Consider the following 15,981-nt stretch of genomic DNA (forward strand, 5'->3'; position numbering starts at 1 on the left):
GAGGACGTTCTATGGACCCCCATCTTACAAGTGGATTTTGTTAATCTTGTTATTAGTAATCGCTTAATAATGTCTTATTCAAAGCAACTCAGCAGATTTCCTATCTATCTGTCTGTCTGTCTATCAGAGACAGGGTCTCGCTCTGTCACCAAGGCTGGAGTGCAGGGGCACAATCTCTGTTCACTGCAACCTCTGCCTCCTGAGCTTAAGTGATCCTCCCATGCCTGGCTAATTTTTGTGTTTTTTGTAGAGACAAGGTTTTCACCATGTTGCCCAGCCTGGTCTCAAACTCCTAGGCTCAAGAAATCCACCCTCCTCAGCCTCCCAAAGTGGCAGGATTACAGGCGTGAGCCAATGCACCCAGCCAGATTTCCTATTTTAATTGATGTTATGAACACCTAGCCAGTCCCCCTGGTGAAAAATGGTGGTGTCCTCCTTGATGTCTTACTCTTCCTCAGGGACCCCCCTGGCCCTGAAGTCCACCAGGCCATGGAGTTCTGAGTCTCTCAGTCTCCCAGTTCCAGCCTCCCTTCCCATGACCACTGTGAAAGCTTCTCACCATTTATTTCTGCAGTAGTGCTCATCAGGATTGCTATGGGCCCACATCTGATGTCAGTGTATGCTTTGAAAACCCTCAAGCCTTCATCCACTCTCAGATATCTTAAGGTCACACCCCTGCATAAAACCCTCCAATGGCGCCACTCACGCCTGTAAGTGCAAATTCCTGAGCAGAGGACTCGTGCCCTTCAGGATTGGCCTCTGCGCTCCTTTCTGGCCTGATTTTCCCTCCCTTCCTTCTCCAGGCATGTAAATGCTCAGCCTTGCCAGCAGTTTTCCTCATCCCAGCACTTCCCCACACCCCCATTTCCCCATATCCCAGCACTTTGGCTCCCAGCACCTCCCACTCCCCCTGTCTTCTGCTCCCCCATCCTTTTAAAACTCAGCTAAAGCTTTCATTGCCTTCTCTCATCTCCATCCTCCAACTCTCCCTACCCCAACCTTCAGGATGCTGTGGGTAACCCAGCAGTCGCTCTTATTTTAATTGTGCCTTTTCAGCCTATTTCTCTTTCTAGTCTGGCACTTGTCACCCTGTCCAGCAACTCTGAATTTACTTTCTGTCTCTCCCATCAAATTGTGACCTTGAGGGCTGAACTGTGGCTCAGTTCTCTCTGTATCCTGAGCTCCTAGCACGCATCTGACAGGAAGAAGGTGTTGTTAGATCAATGTAAGCTCAAAAAAGTAATGATTTATTTGACTGCATATTTTCCAAAATTGTGTCCACATTTATAAAGATTTAAGATCAGCTCACAAAAATTAATGAAGATATCAGACTAATTCTGTCACTCAATAAGTACTGACAGAGCACATGTGAGCAGAACCATCCTGAAGAGTCTATCAACAGTCTCTGCATATTATAAAGAACTAGGTCCGTAACAGCACCGCATCATTACCCTCCATCGCCTAATGTCTCATATTGTTAAGGCCAAACACAGGGAATGGAAGAAAATGCCATGAGTCTGTAGGAAGGGGGTTGTGGGCTGGAGGGGTGAGAGGAGACATCATTCATGAGGCAGAAACTCTGAGGCTGTGGGGGAGGAGAGGAAATAGCACTTGACAAGAGACGGTCTTAGTCTCTTACATTTAAACAGTCCCCTGGGACAGTCCATTGTTTAACCCCATCTGAAACCTAGAAATGGTCATCTCTTTAGTCTTTTGGGTTCAAAGCAAGCCTATGTTAGAAATGTAGGGGCTACTCTTTCCTACACAGAAAAGGGGCTGGGGCTTGATTCTGCTGCCTGTTTGGGGAGTAACACGTATGTATCACGGACCCACCTGCAGACTGCTCTTCTCTGGCAATGATGATGGCAGTCTGGGCAGCTTCTCGGTATTGCTTCAGAGCCATGTACAAGCGGAACAGGTACTTGGCATCCTGACATATAAACCATTATAGAAACATTAGTTTCTTCATTAGCTAAGGGGAGATTAAATTTTGTATTTCAGTTAGAATCACATTCATCTGCCAGTAACTGAGAATTGATACTGCTTTAAAAAACTCAATGAATAAAGAATTAGTTTATTTATTAAACATTTATTCAGAGCTCAATATGGCCAGGTGGTATTCTAAGTACTTGAGAAATACTAATGCATTTAAAACCTCATACCCACCCTGAGAATAAGGCACTATTGTTATCCTGATTTCACAGATGAGAAGCTGAAACAACAGGAGGGGGTCAGCCAGGATTTGAACCACAGAATCTGAGTCTGTATTCCTGACCCTACTCCACAGAGTATTTCTCATGTGCTTGGAAACAAACTATATTCTTACATGACACATGAATTTTGCAAACTTTCAATAATTTTTATATGCATATCAGTTTTCTCTGACCTATAAAATTTTCTTTGGCCTTTGGCCATTTTCCATTCCTATTCCAACTCTAGACAGCTGCGAGATCTGATGCTGGTTTTCAGATTATTAGAGTAAGTGGACACCATGGGAGGTGGCTGACTCAGCTGAAGGGCCTGTATCCTTTGATGAGTTAACTGAGCTGCTCTGGGTCTCTGTGGCTTTATCTGTAAGATGCAGAAAATGGACTCAGGGACCACTAGTGTCCTCTCCAGTGGTGACATGCTATTGCCCTTGCTTCCAATCAGTGACTTGAGTTCTTCACCAGCAAATGTCCTTGAACATAAAGCACAGGGGAAGAAGGAGGTCTGGGGCATTCTCAAAGGTATGTGAGTCTCTCCTCACCGGGACTGGGAGAAGATGGACATTCTGTAGGAAGCCACAGTGAGTCACATATTTTGAAAATATGCTTGTAATGATTTCTTTCTTACTTTTTCTTTTTGAGATGGAGTCTCACTCTGTCACTCACTGGAGTGACACAATCTCTCAGCTCACTGCAACCTCTGCCTTCTGGGTTCATGCAATTCTCCTGCCTCAGCCTCCTGAGTAGCTAGGACTACAGGCATGCGCCACCACACCCGGCTAATTTTTGTATTTTTTGTAGAGACGGGGTTTCGCCATGTTGGCCAGGCTAGTCTCCAACTCCTGACCTCAAGTGATCCACCCGCCTTTGCCTCCCAAAGTGCTGGGATTACAGGCATGAGCCACCGCACCTGGCCAGTTTATTTCTATTTTATGTTATAGAGAACTACCTTTATGCTTAATCTGAATTTTGTTAATTTCCATAATGTTGGGAATGTAAACAAAGCACACTCTGAGTTTTAGAGATGAGTGCTAGGTCATAGTTTCAATGTCAGTGATCTTTTTTCATAGTTCCTAGAACAAACAAAATTATAACATCTGAGAAAAATTGCATGTGGTGAGGATTGTTATCTAGAGGGGCATGGCTATCTCACAGTTGGCAAAGTCATTTTAAAGAGTAAATATATGTTATCCTCCAAAACGCAGGGTCTGTCTAGATCAAGCTTGCTCTGGCCATGGCCTGCAGGCCACATGTGGCCCTGGACAGCTTTGAATGCAGTCCAACACAAATTTGTAAACTTTTAAAAAACAGTACGAGTTTTTTTGCAATTTTTTTTTTTTTTTTTAGTTCATTGGCTATTGGTAGTGTATTTTATGTGTGGCCCAAGACAATTCTTCTTCTTCCAATGTGACCCAGGGAAGCAAAAAGATTGGACACTCCTGGTCTAGCTTATCTATACTACTGGCAGGGAGAAAATTTTTCACATCTATGTTGTAAAAGCATGATGGGTAAAACAGGCAGAATCAAACTGTAACTGAGATCCAGGACACACATGAAGCCCACGTGTTCAGTACCTTAGGCATGCCATCGTTTTCCCCCAAGAGGTGGTCTATCAGCTGATTGGTCAGCAGTTCATCTTTGGCCTGACCAACCTGTTTAATAAGAGAGAAAGACCCAGCAAATTCACCATCTTAAATCGAGCAAGACTGGAGAAAAAGACAATCTTCTGCTTAAGGAGATGGAATAAAAAGCATTAATAGTATCTATAGTAAAGTGCCTGAAATATGACATAGGATCAGGGTCTTTCTTCATTTGTTGCTAGATTCTCCATGAATACAAATCCATCCTTAGACGCTATAGCTTTTCTTAGTTGCTGTATCAAAATACCATATTTTCTTTCACATGCACAGAGAATGTACTTTTTGGATTTATTTATTTATTTATTATTACTACTATTTTTTGAGACGGAGTCTCGCTCTGTTGCCAGGCTGGAGTGCAGTGGCACGATCTCGGCTCACTGCAATCTCCACCTCCTGGGTTCAAGCGATTCTCCTGCCTCAGCCTCTCGTGTAGCTGGGACTATAAGCGTGCGCCACCACACCCAGCTAATTTTTGTATTTTTAGTAGAGACGGGGGTTTCACCATGTTGGCCAGGATGGTCTTGATCTCCTGACCTCATGATCTGCTCACCTCAGCCTCCCAAAGTGCTGAGATTACAGGCGTGAGCCACCGTGCTCGGCCCTCGGATGTTTTAATAAAAACTTTAAGATAAATGACTATGACACCTTGAGGACAGCATCTTAAGCACAAGCACTGACACAACGATATCATTCCAGGTGCCCTCCTCTGCAGCGGCTCCCTGAGGAAAAGGTCTTGCGCATGACTACATGTCATCGAAAGTGTAAAGAGGTGAGGGTCCCAGCCAGAGGAGCCTGGATAAAGGCAAGCAGCTGAAATGTAGGTACGGCTCTGGAGACAAGGCTGGCTTAGAAATCTTTACTTAAAAGTCATCTCCAGGCCCGGCATGGTGGCTCACGCCTGTAATCCCAGCACTGTGGGAGGCTGAGGCGGGTGGATCACTTGAGGCCAGGAGTTCAAGGCCAGTCTGGCCAACATGATGAGACCCTGTCTCTCCTAAAAATACAAAAACTGGCTGGGTATGGTAGTGCATGCTTGTAATCTCAGCTACCTGGGAGGCTGAGGCATGAGAATCGGCTTGAGCCTGGGAGGCGAAGGTTGCAGTGAGCCGAGATCCTGCCCCTGCACTCTAGCCTGGGCGATGGCGTGAGACTTTGTCTCAAAAAAAAAAAAGAGGAAAAAAAATTCATCTCCAAAAAGGTGAGTTAAATCATTGAAGTATTGGGTGGTGTTGAACCAGAAAAATAATGTACCACATTGCAGGATGGGCATGTATGAGTTTAATAGGAACAGAATGTGTAAGGTCAGGAATTTAGAGGGAGCACTAGGGAATTACTGACAAAATTAGGAGGCTTCAGAATTCTGTGTCTATTAAAAAGGAGTGAGCAAAAAACATAGCTGGAGCTCAACTTAGGGGAAGGAACACTGAACAGTCTTGTCATGGTAATGACATTACAATGAGAAAAACCACCGGACAATGGAGGAAATGATCACTAGGGACTCAGCAACACATGGCCTTGCTTGCTACACCTCAGGGGACGTATGAGGACAAGTCTGCAAGTTATCTGTCCGGTAGAGGAAGGATACAATCAGTAGACTTGAGTAATAGAGAGATGGCCCTGAACCCGCAGGTGCAGAGGCTCTCAGGCTGCAGGATTTCTGCACACTGCCCCACCTGTGGTCACCATCAGGGGAAAAAGCTAGGCTTTCACCAATCTGTGTCACCTCTGCTCTTGCCACTTCGGTAAAGCAGGGATGTTGGGACATAAATGATAGAGCTTGTTCTCTTGATGGCTTCTGTGGATGGCTTTGGGTGAATAAGCCAGGACAGAGAAATGGTTAAAGCAAAGGCTCTGGATGGAGCCAGCCTGCTGGGGGTCAACTGAGTGACACTACTTGAGACCCGTGTGATCTTGGGCAGGTTACTCTTGGGGCCTCAACGTGGGCAGTAATAGCACCTAACTCACAGAACTGCTGTGAGGATTAAATAAGTCAATACACGTACATGGCTTGAACAGGTGCCAAGTAGACAGGATTGTCAAATACAGACAACAAAAATACAGCATTCCCAGTTAAATTTAAATTTCAGAGAAGCACTGAGTAATTTTCACTATTACGTATGCAAAATGTGGCCTCCCCACTGGCAGGGTCAGCACTCGATAGGTGTCCCTATTTTTTTTTTTTTAGACGGGAGTTTCACTCTTGTTGCCCAGGCTGGAGTGCAATGGTGTGATCTCTGCTCACCACAACCTCTGCATCCCAGGTTCAAGTGATTCTCCTGCCTCAGCCTCCTGAGTAGCTGGGATTACAGGCATATGCCACTACTCCCGGCTAATTTTATATTTTTAGTAGAGATGGGGTTTCTCCACATTGGTCAGGCTGGTCTTGAACTCCTGACCTCAGGTGATTCGCCCACCTCGGCCTCCCAAAGTGCTGGGATTACAGCTGTGAGCCACCATGCCCGGCTGTCCCTATTGTTTTTGTCACCAGCAACAATGGCAGCCGTCCCCAGGGAGAGTGGAGCACACTCGAAGTGTCAGGACAGACAAGCAGACAGGAGAGCCAGCAGGGAATAGATGTGGCCAGGCAAAGGCAACTCATGGCAGGGTGCGGATGGAATGCTGAGGGGCGCTTGCATTGAAGGAGCAGAGGGGCCAGGGAAGGAGGCTGAGAAGGGACCATCTGAGAAGGAAGTGGAGAACAGAAGATGCAGTGTTCTGAGGGGAAAAACGTCCAGAAAGATGTAGTATAATAGGGTAAAATGTTACTGTAACATGGAGTAGGGTGAAGACTGACACGAGACTTCTATATTTAGCAAGTGAGAGATCTGTGGGGACCTTTTCAAGCAAGTTCGTGGAGTGGGGAAGGCAGAAACTGAGTGCAAGGAGGTAAGGAGGACTCTCCCAACTCACCTGAGGGACACCAGTGAGCCCCACCTTCTCCATCATCTCCCAGTGAGGGGTCTCGTACTTCCCTTTCCGCTCCATAAACCAAGGAGGTGTTTCACAGCTTTGAGGTGTCGAGGAAGGGGATGGGTGGGGGTGGGTGAAGCACAAGCATTTTGACGGTGAACCCAATAACTCAGGGGTGTGGCTTCTGGCTGCGAATCAGCAGGTGAAAGAGCGCGCAGATTGTGAGAAAATGCAAGACATGAGTAAAAGTGATTTCCGCCCCCCCCAGGGGAAGGTCCCCAAGAAAGAAAGAAAGAAATGGAAGACTGGGAAGGAAACTTGTTATCACCTGTTTTCACTGAGCTAGGGACCAACATGTGCTCGATTCAACAAGTATTAATTGAGTGACTGCCATGTGCTGAACACTCTATAAAGAGATGGGTTCTGGACCTTGAGGAACTTGTAAATCTGAAGGGAGTTACTATATAGTGGCAAGTGACGTTCAAAGTACTTAGACCATTCTAGGGAGGGTGAAATTTCATCTCGAGGACAGATTAGGAAAGGCTTATTAGGTAGGAGTATGAGAGGTGTAGGGGTAGGGGTGTTTTAGGTGTAAGACGCAAGAATGAAGGAACGAAGCAAGGGGAACCCTGAACTATTCAAATAAAAGAGGGCAGTTTAAGGCTGAGCACTGTGCTCACACATGTAATCACAGCACTTTGGGAGGCCAAGGTGGGAGGATCACTTGAGCCTAGGAGTTCAAGACCAGCCAGGACAACACAGCAAAAACCCATCTCTACAAAAAATATAAAATTAGCCAGGTGTGGTGGCATGTCTGTAGTCCCAGCTACTTGGGTGGCTAAGGTGGGAGAATTGCTTGAACCCAGGAGGTCAAGGCTGCAGTGAGCTGTGATCATGCCACCTGGGCAACAGAGAGAGACCCTGTCTCAAAAGGGGGTAAAAAAAAAAAGTGGCCAATTTAGTTGTAGCACAGGCTGCTGACCTAGAGGAGTGTTAAGAGGTAAGTGGGAAGGAAAGAAAGCGTTGGATTTAGTCCCAGATCGATTACTTTCTATTTGGGTGTCTGTAGGTTAGTCATATCATCTTCTGGTACCTCAGTTTCCCCATCAGCAAAATGAAGGAGGTTAGACTGGTTCACTTCCAGGTATTTCTAAGATTTTATGATCCATGAAGGATAATTTGGGAATAAATTGTGGAGGCAATGGGGAACCACGAGAGGTTTTGCAGCTTAAGCATAAAATGATTTGCAGCTGCACTTGAAAAAAAAAATCCAGTAGTAAAATTCAGAATGGACTTGTCTGAATGAAGTAATCCCAGCAATAAGTACAAATATGTTGGTTTTACTGACTACATGTCCTTGACCTTAATAAAATTTAACAAAATCCATTAGAAATACAACAATGAGAAAGTATTGTGGGATTACAGAATACTAATGAAAGGAGAGAAATTTGACAGCTGCAAGGGACATCCATAATTTTGTCTAATATTCATTCCTTCAACTCTTCTGAGAGATGCTTCTGCTTCACTTCAACCATGGAGTTCCAGTGGAAATTCCATGTCTTAAGAGACCCAATCTCCATGGCTACTGAACTTTGTCTAGTGGTGGGAATTTGACCCAATTTGCCCAGGCATGATATTCCATCCCTGTGGCCACCAGTTGATTAATCCTGCGATGGACACTTGAACTACCCAAATCAGAGCCCTTCTGGACTTATTAATTAAAGGCAAGTCTTCTTCTTCTCCCAGTGTGGCCCAGGGAAGTCAAAAGATTGGATACCCCGATCTAAGTAATAATCATCAATGGTTGCTGAAATCATTGGGTGACAAGTTGATGGGAAAGCTTATCATAGATTGATCAGGTTGACCACACCTACACCCAATAATCAATCTTAACACCATAAAAAGAGAGACCAGGCCGGGCGCAGTGGCTCTCCCCTGTAATCCCAACACTTTTGGAGGCCAAGGTGGGTGAATCACCGGAGGTCAGGAGTTTGAGAACAGCCTGGCCAACATGGTAAAACATCCGTCTCTACTAAAAAATAGAAAAAAAAAAAAAATTAGCCAGGTGTGGTTAATTTTTTTTAACCATAGGAGCCAGGTGGGCACCTGTAGTCCCAGCTACTCAGGAGGTTGAGGCAGAAGAATCACTTGAACCCAGGAGGTGGGGTTTACAGTGAACCAAGATCATGCCACTGCACTCCAGCCTGGGAAACAACAACAAAAAAAGACCACAAAAATATGGGCTACTATGAACTGAGTGTTTGTGTCCCCACATACTCCAAATTCATCTGTTAAAGCCCCAACCTTTATGTAATGGTATTTGGAAATGGAGCCCCTGGGAGGTAATTAAGGTTAGATTGTAGCCTTAAGAGGAAGGGAGAGAAATCTCTCTCCTTGCATACATGTATAGGAAAGGCCACGTGAGGACACAGTGAGAAGGCTGCTGTCTGCAAGTCAGGAAGAGAGCCCTCATCAGGAACCAAATTACCAGCACCTTGATCTTGGACTTCTCAAACTCCAGAAGTCACCCAGACTATGGTATTTTGTTATGGCAGCCCAAGTTGATTTAAGATATGGCCCTACTAGGCTGGGTGTGGTGGCTCATGCCTTTAATCCCAGCACTTTGGGAGGCCAAAGTGGGCAGATCATTTGAGGTCAGGATTTTGATACCAGCCTGCCCAACATGGTGAAACCCTGACTCTACTAAAAATACAAAAAAATTAGTTGGGTATGGTAGCACACATCTGTAATCTCAGCTATTGGGGAGGCTGAGGCAGGAGAATCACTTGAACCCAGGAGGCAGAGGTTGCGGTGAGCTAAGATTGTACCACTGAACTCCAGCTTGGGCGACAAAGTGAGACTCTGTCTCAAAAAAAAAAAAAAAAGATATGGCCCTACTGCTGTGATGAGAATAGGAAGTACACGGTACCATCTATGAAGTTGCTTTTACAGAAATATCATCTATATCTGATCAAGTATCTAGATTTAACTACTAGTGAGTGGGAAATACAGGGTAATTATACCACAAGGATGTAATTAGCTAAATCAAAATGTCAGAAATTCCTCAGGATAAATGACCCATTTTCTTAACAAATAAATAGCAAGTATGCATGTGCGGGCAGTGTTTAGGAGATAGAGTTGAAGAGAGAGAGAGAGAGAGAAGGAGAGAAGTGAGGGGAAGGGAGATTAAAAGAGACTTAAGGCCCATATAAACTAAATGTAATACATGAGCCTTGTCTTGATACTAAGGTGAACTAACCAACTGTATGAAAGCATTTATGCAAGAGCTGAAGAAATTCGAACCCTAACTAGATAGTTGACAATATCAAGGAATTGCTATTAGAAAAATTGGAACCCTCACACAGTGCCTGTTGGAATATAAGTGGTCAGCCGCTTCAGGAAACAGTTGGACAGTTTCTCAAAATGTTAAACATAGGGTTTACATATGGCCTAGCAATTCCACTCCTAAGTAATACACTTAAGAGAAATGAAAACACATGTCCACATGAAAACTTGCACACAAATGTTAACAGCAGTATTACTCATAATAGCCAAAAAGAAGAAACAACAAATGCCCAATAACTGATGAATAAACAATGTGTGGTATATTCATACAATGGAATATTATTCAGCCATAAGAAGGCATGAATTCTTGTCACATGCTACAACATGGACGAGCCTTGAAAACATGGTGCTAAATGAGAGAAGCAGGCACAAAAGGCCACATATTATATGGTTCCATTTATATGAAATGTCTAGAATAGGCAAATCCACAGAAACAGAAAGATTATAATATACAATACATACAGTAATCAGGACAATGGAGTATTGGTACAAGGACGGACTAAAGGAAAAGACTAGAGGATCCCAAACCAGATTCATACTACATGGTAATTTCATGTCATTTCATTTATGACAAATGCTTTGTGGCAATTCAGTGGTGGAAAGGATGGTATTTTGATAAATGGTGCTGGGTCAACAGGATATCCACAATGAAAAGAAATATCCTTGACCCCTACCTTATACCATATACCTAATTAATTCGGGATGGGCATAAGCCTAAATGAGACAGATAGAACAAATTACTAGAAGAAAACATAAGGGAAATATTTTCATGACCATGGGATAGACAGAGATTTCTTTTCTTTTTTTTTTTTGAGATGAAGTTTCATTCTTGTTGCCCAGGCTGGAGGGCAATGGCACAGTCTCGGCCCACTACAACCTCTGCCTCCCAGGTTCAAGTGATTCTCCTGCTTCAGCCTCCAAAGTAGCTGGGATTACAGGTGCCCACCACTATGCCCAGCTAATTTTTGTATTTTTAGTAGAGATGGGGTTTCACCATGTTGGCCAGGCTGGTCTTGAACTCCTGACCTCAAGTGATCCACTGCACCCAGCTTAAAATTTCTTAATTGGACCAAAAAGCACTAACTATAAAAGATTCATGAGTTGAACTTTATTAAAAGTTAAGAATTTCTGCTCATCAAGAGAATAAAAAGGTAAGCCATGCCTTTGAAGATTTTTGCAACATATATCTGACAAAAAGACCTGTATTTAGAATACTACGACCTAATGATTCTACTCCTGGATATATACCCAATAAAACTGAGGGCTTTTGTTCACCAAAAGACATGAACAGCTTTATGGCAGCTTTATTCATAATATGCCCAAACTGGAGACAACTCAAAAGTCCATTAACAGAGTCAGGGGTAAATAAACTGTGGTACAGTCATATAGTAGAATACTACACAGCAATGAAGAAGAATGACCTATTGCTGAGCTGGACACGGCAGCTCATGCCTGTAATCCCAGCACTTTGGGAGGCTGAGGTGGGCAGATCACGAGGTCAGGAGTTCGAGACCAGCTTGGCCAACATGGTGAAACCCTGTCTCTACTAAAAATACAAAAACTAGCAGGGGACGGTGGCAGGCACCTGTAATCCCAGCTACTCGGGAGGCTGAGACAGGAGAATCACTTGAAACTGGAAGGTGGAGGTTGCAGTGAGCCAAGATCACGCCACAGCACTCTTGCCTGGGCAAAAGAGCGAAATTCTGTCTCAAAAAAAAAAAAAAAAAAAAAAGAATGACCTATTGCTATGTGCAGTAACACAAACAGACACATTTGCATACATAATGCTGACTGAAACTGGACACAAGCGTACACATGCGTGATTCTGTTTCTATTTAGATTATACAAAGGCAAAACGAATCTATAAGAATATAAGTCAGAATTGTGGTTACCTTTGGTGGGGGATATTAACTGGGGCGTGACATGAGGGAGACTTTCGGTAGCTGGAAATGTTCTATATCTTGATCTGGGTGGGGGTTACACAGGTATGCACAGAGGAAAAAACTAATCCAGTTGTATACTTAGGATTTGTGAACTTTACTGTACTCAAGTTACACCTAAAAGAAAATCCAAAGTTTCTCATCTTTTAGACACTGATATTGTATCCACAAGTGAAATGATACGGTGACTGCGATTTACTTAAAAAAAAAAAAACAAAACACCCAGGAAAGAGGGTGAGGGCATGAATAAAATGAGGCTGTCTATGCATTGACAGCTGTTGAAGCTACATGATGGGTACGTAGGGGTTTGTTATACCGTTTGGTCTACTTCTGCATATATTTAAAATTTTCTTCAAGAATTTTTTAAAAAAATTGGCATTCTTGAAAGTTTCAGTCAAAGTGTACTTACAGTTTCAATTGCCATTTCTATTGCCACATTGTCTTCTGAGCTTGGGCATTTCAGGAAGTGTTTAAGTGCCTGAAAAGAGAATTATAGCAATTAAAAATTTTCAGAATATTTTCACATTAGGGAAAACAAAGCTTTCACACAGCTTTTACACAAAGTAATTACAGTCTGTGAAAGTATCTTCATCTCAACCAGGGGCTCGCATAGTGTTGGATCTTAAATATATCCTTAAAAGCTGGGTGTAGTTTAAAAATGGAAGGACCCAGTTAACCCTCTGAAGAATCTAGTCCTGATGAAATGAAAAGGCAAAATGCGCCCTTTTCAGTAGGAAGATTTAATTATTTTCATTCATTTATTCTTTCAACAAATAGTTACTGACAACCTGCTACTATGAATGTGGGACTTCGCTAGATCCCGTGGAGAATACCAGGAATGGTATGGCACGGCCCCTCTTTTCTGTGTTATGTACAGTCTTACCAGGAAGATCTGTGTGATATGATGATAATATAAGAGACCAATTATTTTAAGTCATAATTGTCTAATTCCTGCACACCATAACACCACACTTAGGAAGAAATTTACAACTATAAAAAGACAAATGGACTGGATTGTCAGTGTTTTTTTTTCTTTCTTTTATAGGTGCTCTGAGGAAGAAAAGATGGTTTGGCATGGAGATGATCCTGAAGGTGTCATTTGAAGGATGAATAGGTTTGTGGTAGGTGGCGTAGGGAGCAGAGAGGAACCAAGATGGAGAATAGGATGGATGAAGTCCTGGCTGTTAGAGGAATGTGGGACTCTTCTATGGAAACAGCTAGGTGCCAGATTAGGGAGTTCTGGCTGGTTGGTCAAACTATTCTCTTAAGTGCCAGCTAAGGAGTTTGGACTTTATCTAAGAGCCAGCAACAACAAATTGGTGGTGGCCTGCAGGCTGAATTCACACACAGACATTTTTTTTTGGCCAGTGAGGTATTCTATAAATATCGGGGCACATATTTCAAAACTGGCAGCCCCAAGCTTCCATTTCTCTTGAAAAAAATCATATGATCTGGCACTACAGGGCCTGGATTCCTAAAAAACAATTTTATGGAGGTGAGCAACAGCTGGCTTCTTAAGATATGTGCCATTCAGTAGTCCCTACCCTGTCACATGAACAATGTGCAGCTTTACCCTGTAGCTTCACTTATCGTGTCCCTTCTTTGGACACTGTAACCCCTGCCTTAGGCCAATGGCCTCTGTAACAATGAAAGCAACTATTATTTGGGGAACAAAGTGAAGGATGACAAACTCTAAAGGCGGACAAACTAAAAACAGGAAAAATAAGAAACTACTGCAATAATCAGAAGCAAGGTCATGTAGGCCTGGACTGAGTTGATGGTAGTTAGAATGAAAGTGACAGATGTGAGAGGTATTACAAAGGAAGGTTGTGACTGGGTGTGGGAGGGAGAGGAAGATTTCAGAGTTAGCTCTGAGATTTCAAATCTGAGTGGGAGTTACTGGCATTTACATATATTTCCTACAATTATTCCTGTGTAGTCAGTGTATATTTTCTTGGCAAATACTAACTCGTGAATATTGGCCACACAGCAAGAAGAATTTTCCAGCCTGAAGATACCTCTTTTCTCCTTCAAAGTATAAGGCAATGCTTTGATAGTCTTCATTAGTAGTGTCTTCAGAACCTATAACAGAAGTTTTACTGAGTAAAATATCTGAGCAAAATTTGTTTACCTTTTACTGCTAACCTGAAAATAAAGAACGAGTGATCTAAAAATGGGTGAAATCTAAGAGAAATCTAATGAGAAATCTAAGAACAAGTGATCTAAAAATAGGTGATTAAAAACTCCTAACAGCAAACATCAATGTAATTATTAATGTCTGTTTTCGTCACAAAACATACTTATCACAATTACCCCAAATACTGACTCTGTTCCATCTTTTTTTTTTTTTTTTTTTAACTCTAAATGTGATCCAGGAGAGGAAATTATAAGGTTTTTGTTAGTAATACAAATGGAATCCATCCCTCTCAGCAATGCCTGGTTTAAACAATAGTCTGTATATTTGTCAGACAAGTAGGGAAGATGACATTCGAGTAGCCAGTAGATGCTGGTTAAAGATATGACTGTTCTTCCTTTGGCTTGGGGCTTAAATACATTAAGCATAGAGGAAGAAGGACCCCCAAAGCTGCTGGAATTCCAATTCATCATTTACATTTACCTATGGGAGTTGGGGCCCAATAGAATACTAAAGTATAACAACCACCCTGCGCCTCCAGCTGGAGGAAAAGGGGGTTTATAAGAGAAAGGCATAAAGCAAAGTCGGGAAAAGTATGTGTGTGTTTTGAAGGTGGGAGGAGGCACACACACATACACACACACACCCTTAATATACACACCTTATATAAGACAAACCATGTTCTTAAGAACTTAGAAAAATTGCTTTAGTGAAATGGTGGTGGTAATGTTAGGACAGAAATGTCATCAGTCAAGTTAAGCATTGGCAATTCTGAAGTTGCTTATCTGTACTTCCTTTTTTTTTTTTTTTTTAAACTCTATTTTCTCTACTTATCTTAATGACTTCACAAGAAGTCATTTGGGAAGCCAAAGCATCCCAAGAAGCTTTTACCTAATTTGTTTCCTTGAAGACTGAAATAAATATTTTCTTGTGAATCCTAACATCAATTCTTATGGTCATTTTGTGAATTATAAAAAACAAAATAACACAAAAGAACAAATATTTTATGATTCCACTTATATGAGGTACCATGAATAGTCAAATTCATAGATACAGAAAGTAAAATCGTGCTTACCAGGGTCTAGGGAAAAGAGGGCAATGGGGAATTATTATTTAATGGGTACAGAGAAAGTCTGGGATGATGAAAAAGTTCTAGAGATGGACAGTAGTGATGGCCACATAACAACATGAATGAATGTACCAAATTGTACACTTTTAAATGGAAATTTTATGTTACATATATTTTAGCACAATAAAACAAAACAAAACACAAATAACATTACGTATGGTCCATGAAATGAAAATTTGAAAATTATTTCAGTAGTTTCTAAAAATAATTGCAAACATGAGAAGAAAACCTCTAAGCAGGCATTCCCAGAATATCAAATTCTCCTTTGGACTGTCCAAATCTTTGAAAAACACATCTTGGGTATATCACTCTTCATCATTTGTAACTCGATTTTTTAATGAAAATATTTACATTTTCAAAAATCATCCTGCATTTTCTATCACCTTCATTTTGAAATCTTCAATTTACTACTGGCTGATAAATAGCAGGATTTGGGAAATCTAGCCTCTCTTGGAATTCACACAGAAAGACCCTAATTTTTTAAAATAATCCTTTTTAACAATACCATCTCACCTTGAAGTAGCAGGGATCTTCAAATCCAACACATAACATAGATACATGTGTGTCTACGTATAAATGATAAACATTTACACCAAGTGCATTCTTGTATGTATACCAATCTGATAATTAGATCATAAGCAACAAAGTGTTTTTATGATAAACATCTTGAAGAGAA

At 42.1% G+C, this 15,981-nt stretch overlaps 1 protein-coding gene across 3 annotated transcripts in view; it reads right to left on the reverse strand.

Moving 5' to 3' along the window:
• WDR19 (WD repeat domain 19) overlaps positions 1-15,981 on the reverse strand; it is a 93,771-nt gene that overhangs the window by 16,194 nt on the left and 61,596 nt on the right. For 2 of the 3 annotated variants that reach the window (XR_003309719.1, XM_026455803.1), the window contains exons 27-30: positions 14,012-14,124; positions 12,452-12,520; positions 3,782-3,859; positions 1,834-1,930 (exon numbers count right to left, since the gene is read on the reverse strand). Coding sequence is in view for 2 of the 3 variants with exons in the window: in XM_026455803.1 (XP_026311588.1) it covers positions 1,834-1,930; positions 3,782-3,859; positions 12,452-12,520; positions 14,012-14,124 (357 nt within the window). In the remaining variant the exon portion in view is untranslated. Of the gene's footprint in view, positions 1-1,833; positions 1,931-3,781; positions 3,860-6,497; positions 6,946-12,451; positions 12,521-14,011; positions 14,125-15,981 lie in introns of those variants that run through there. The other variant, XM_026455804.1, reaches the window with a different exon arrangement.

The sequence above is a fragment of the Piliocolobus tephrosceles genome, chromosome 3 (genome assembly GCF_002776525.5).
Source record: "Piliocolobus tephrosceles isolate RC106 chromosome 3, ASM277652v3, whole genome shotgun sequence".
Taxonomy (NCBI): Eukaryota; Metazoa; Chordata; class Mammalia; order Primates; family Cercopithecidae; genus Piliocolobus; species Piliocolobus tephrosceles.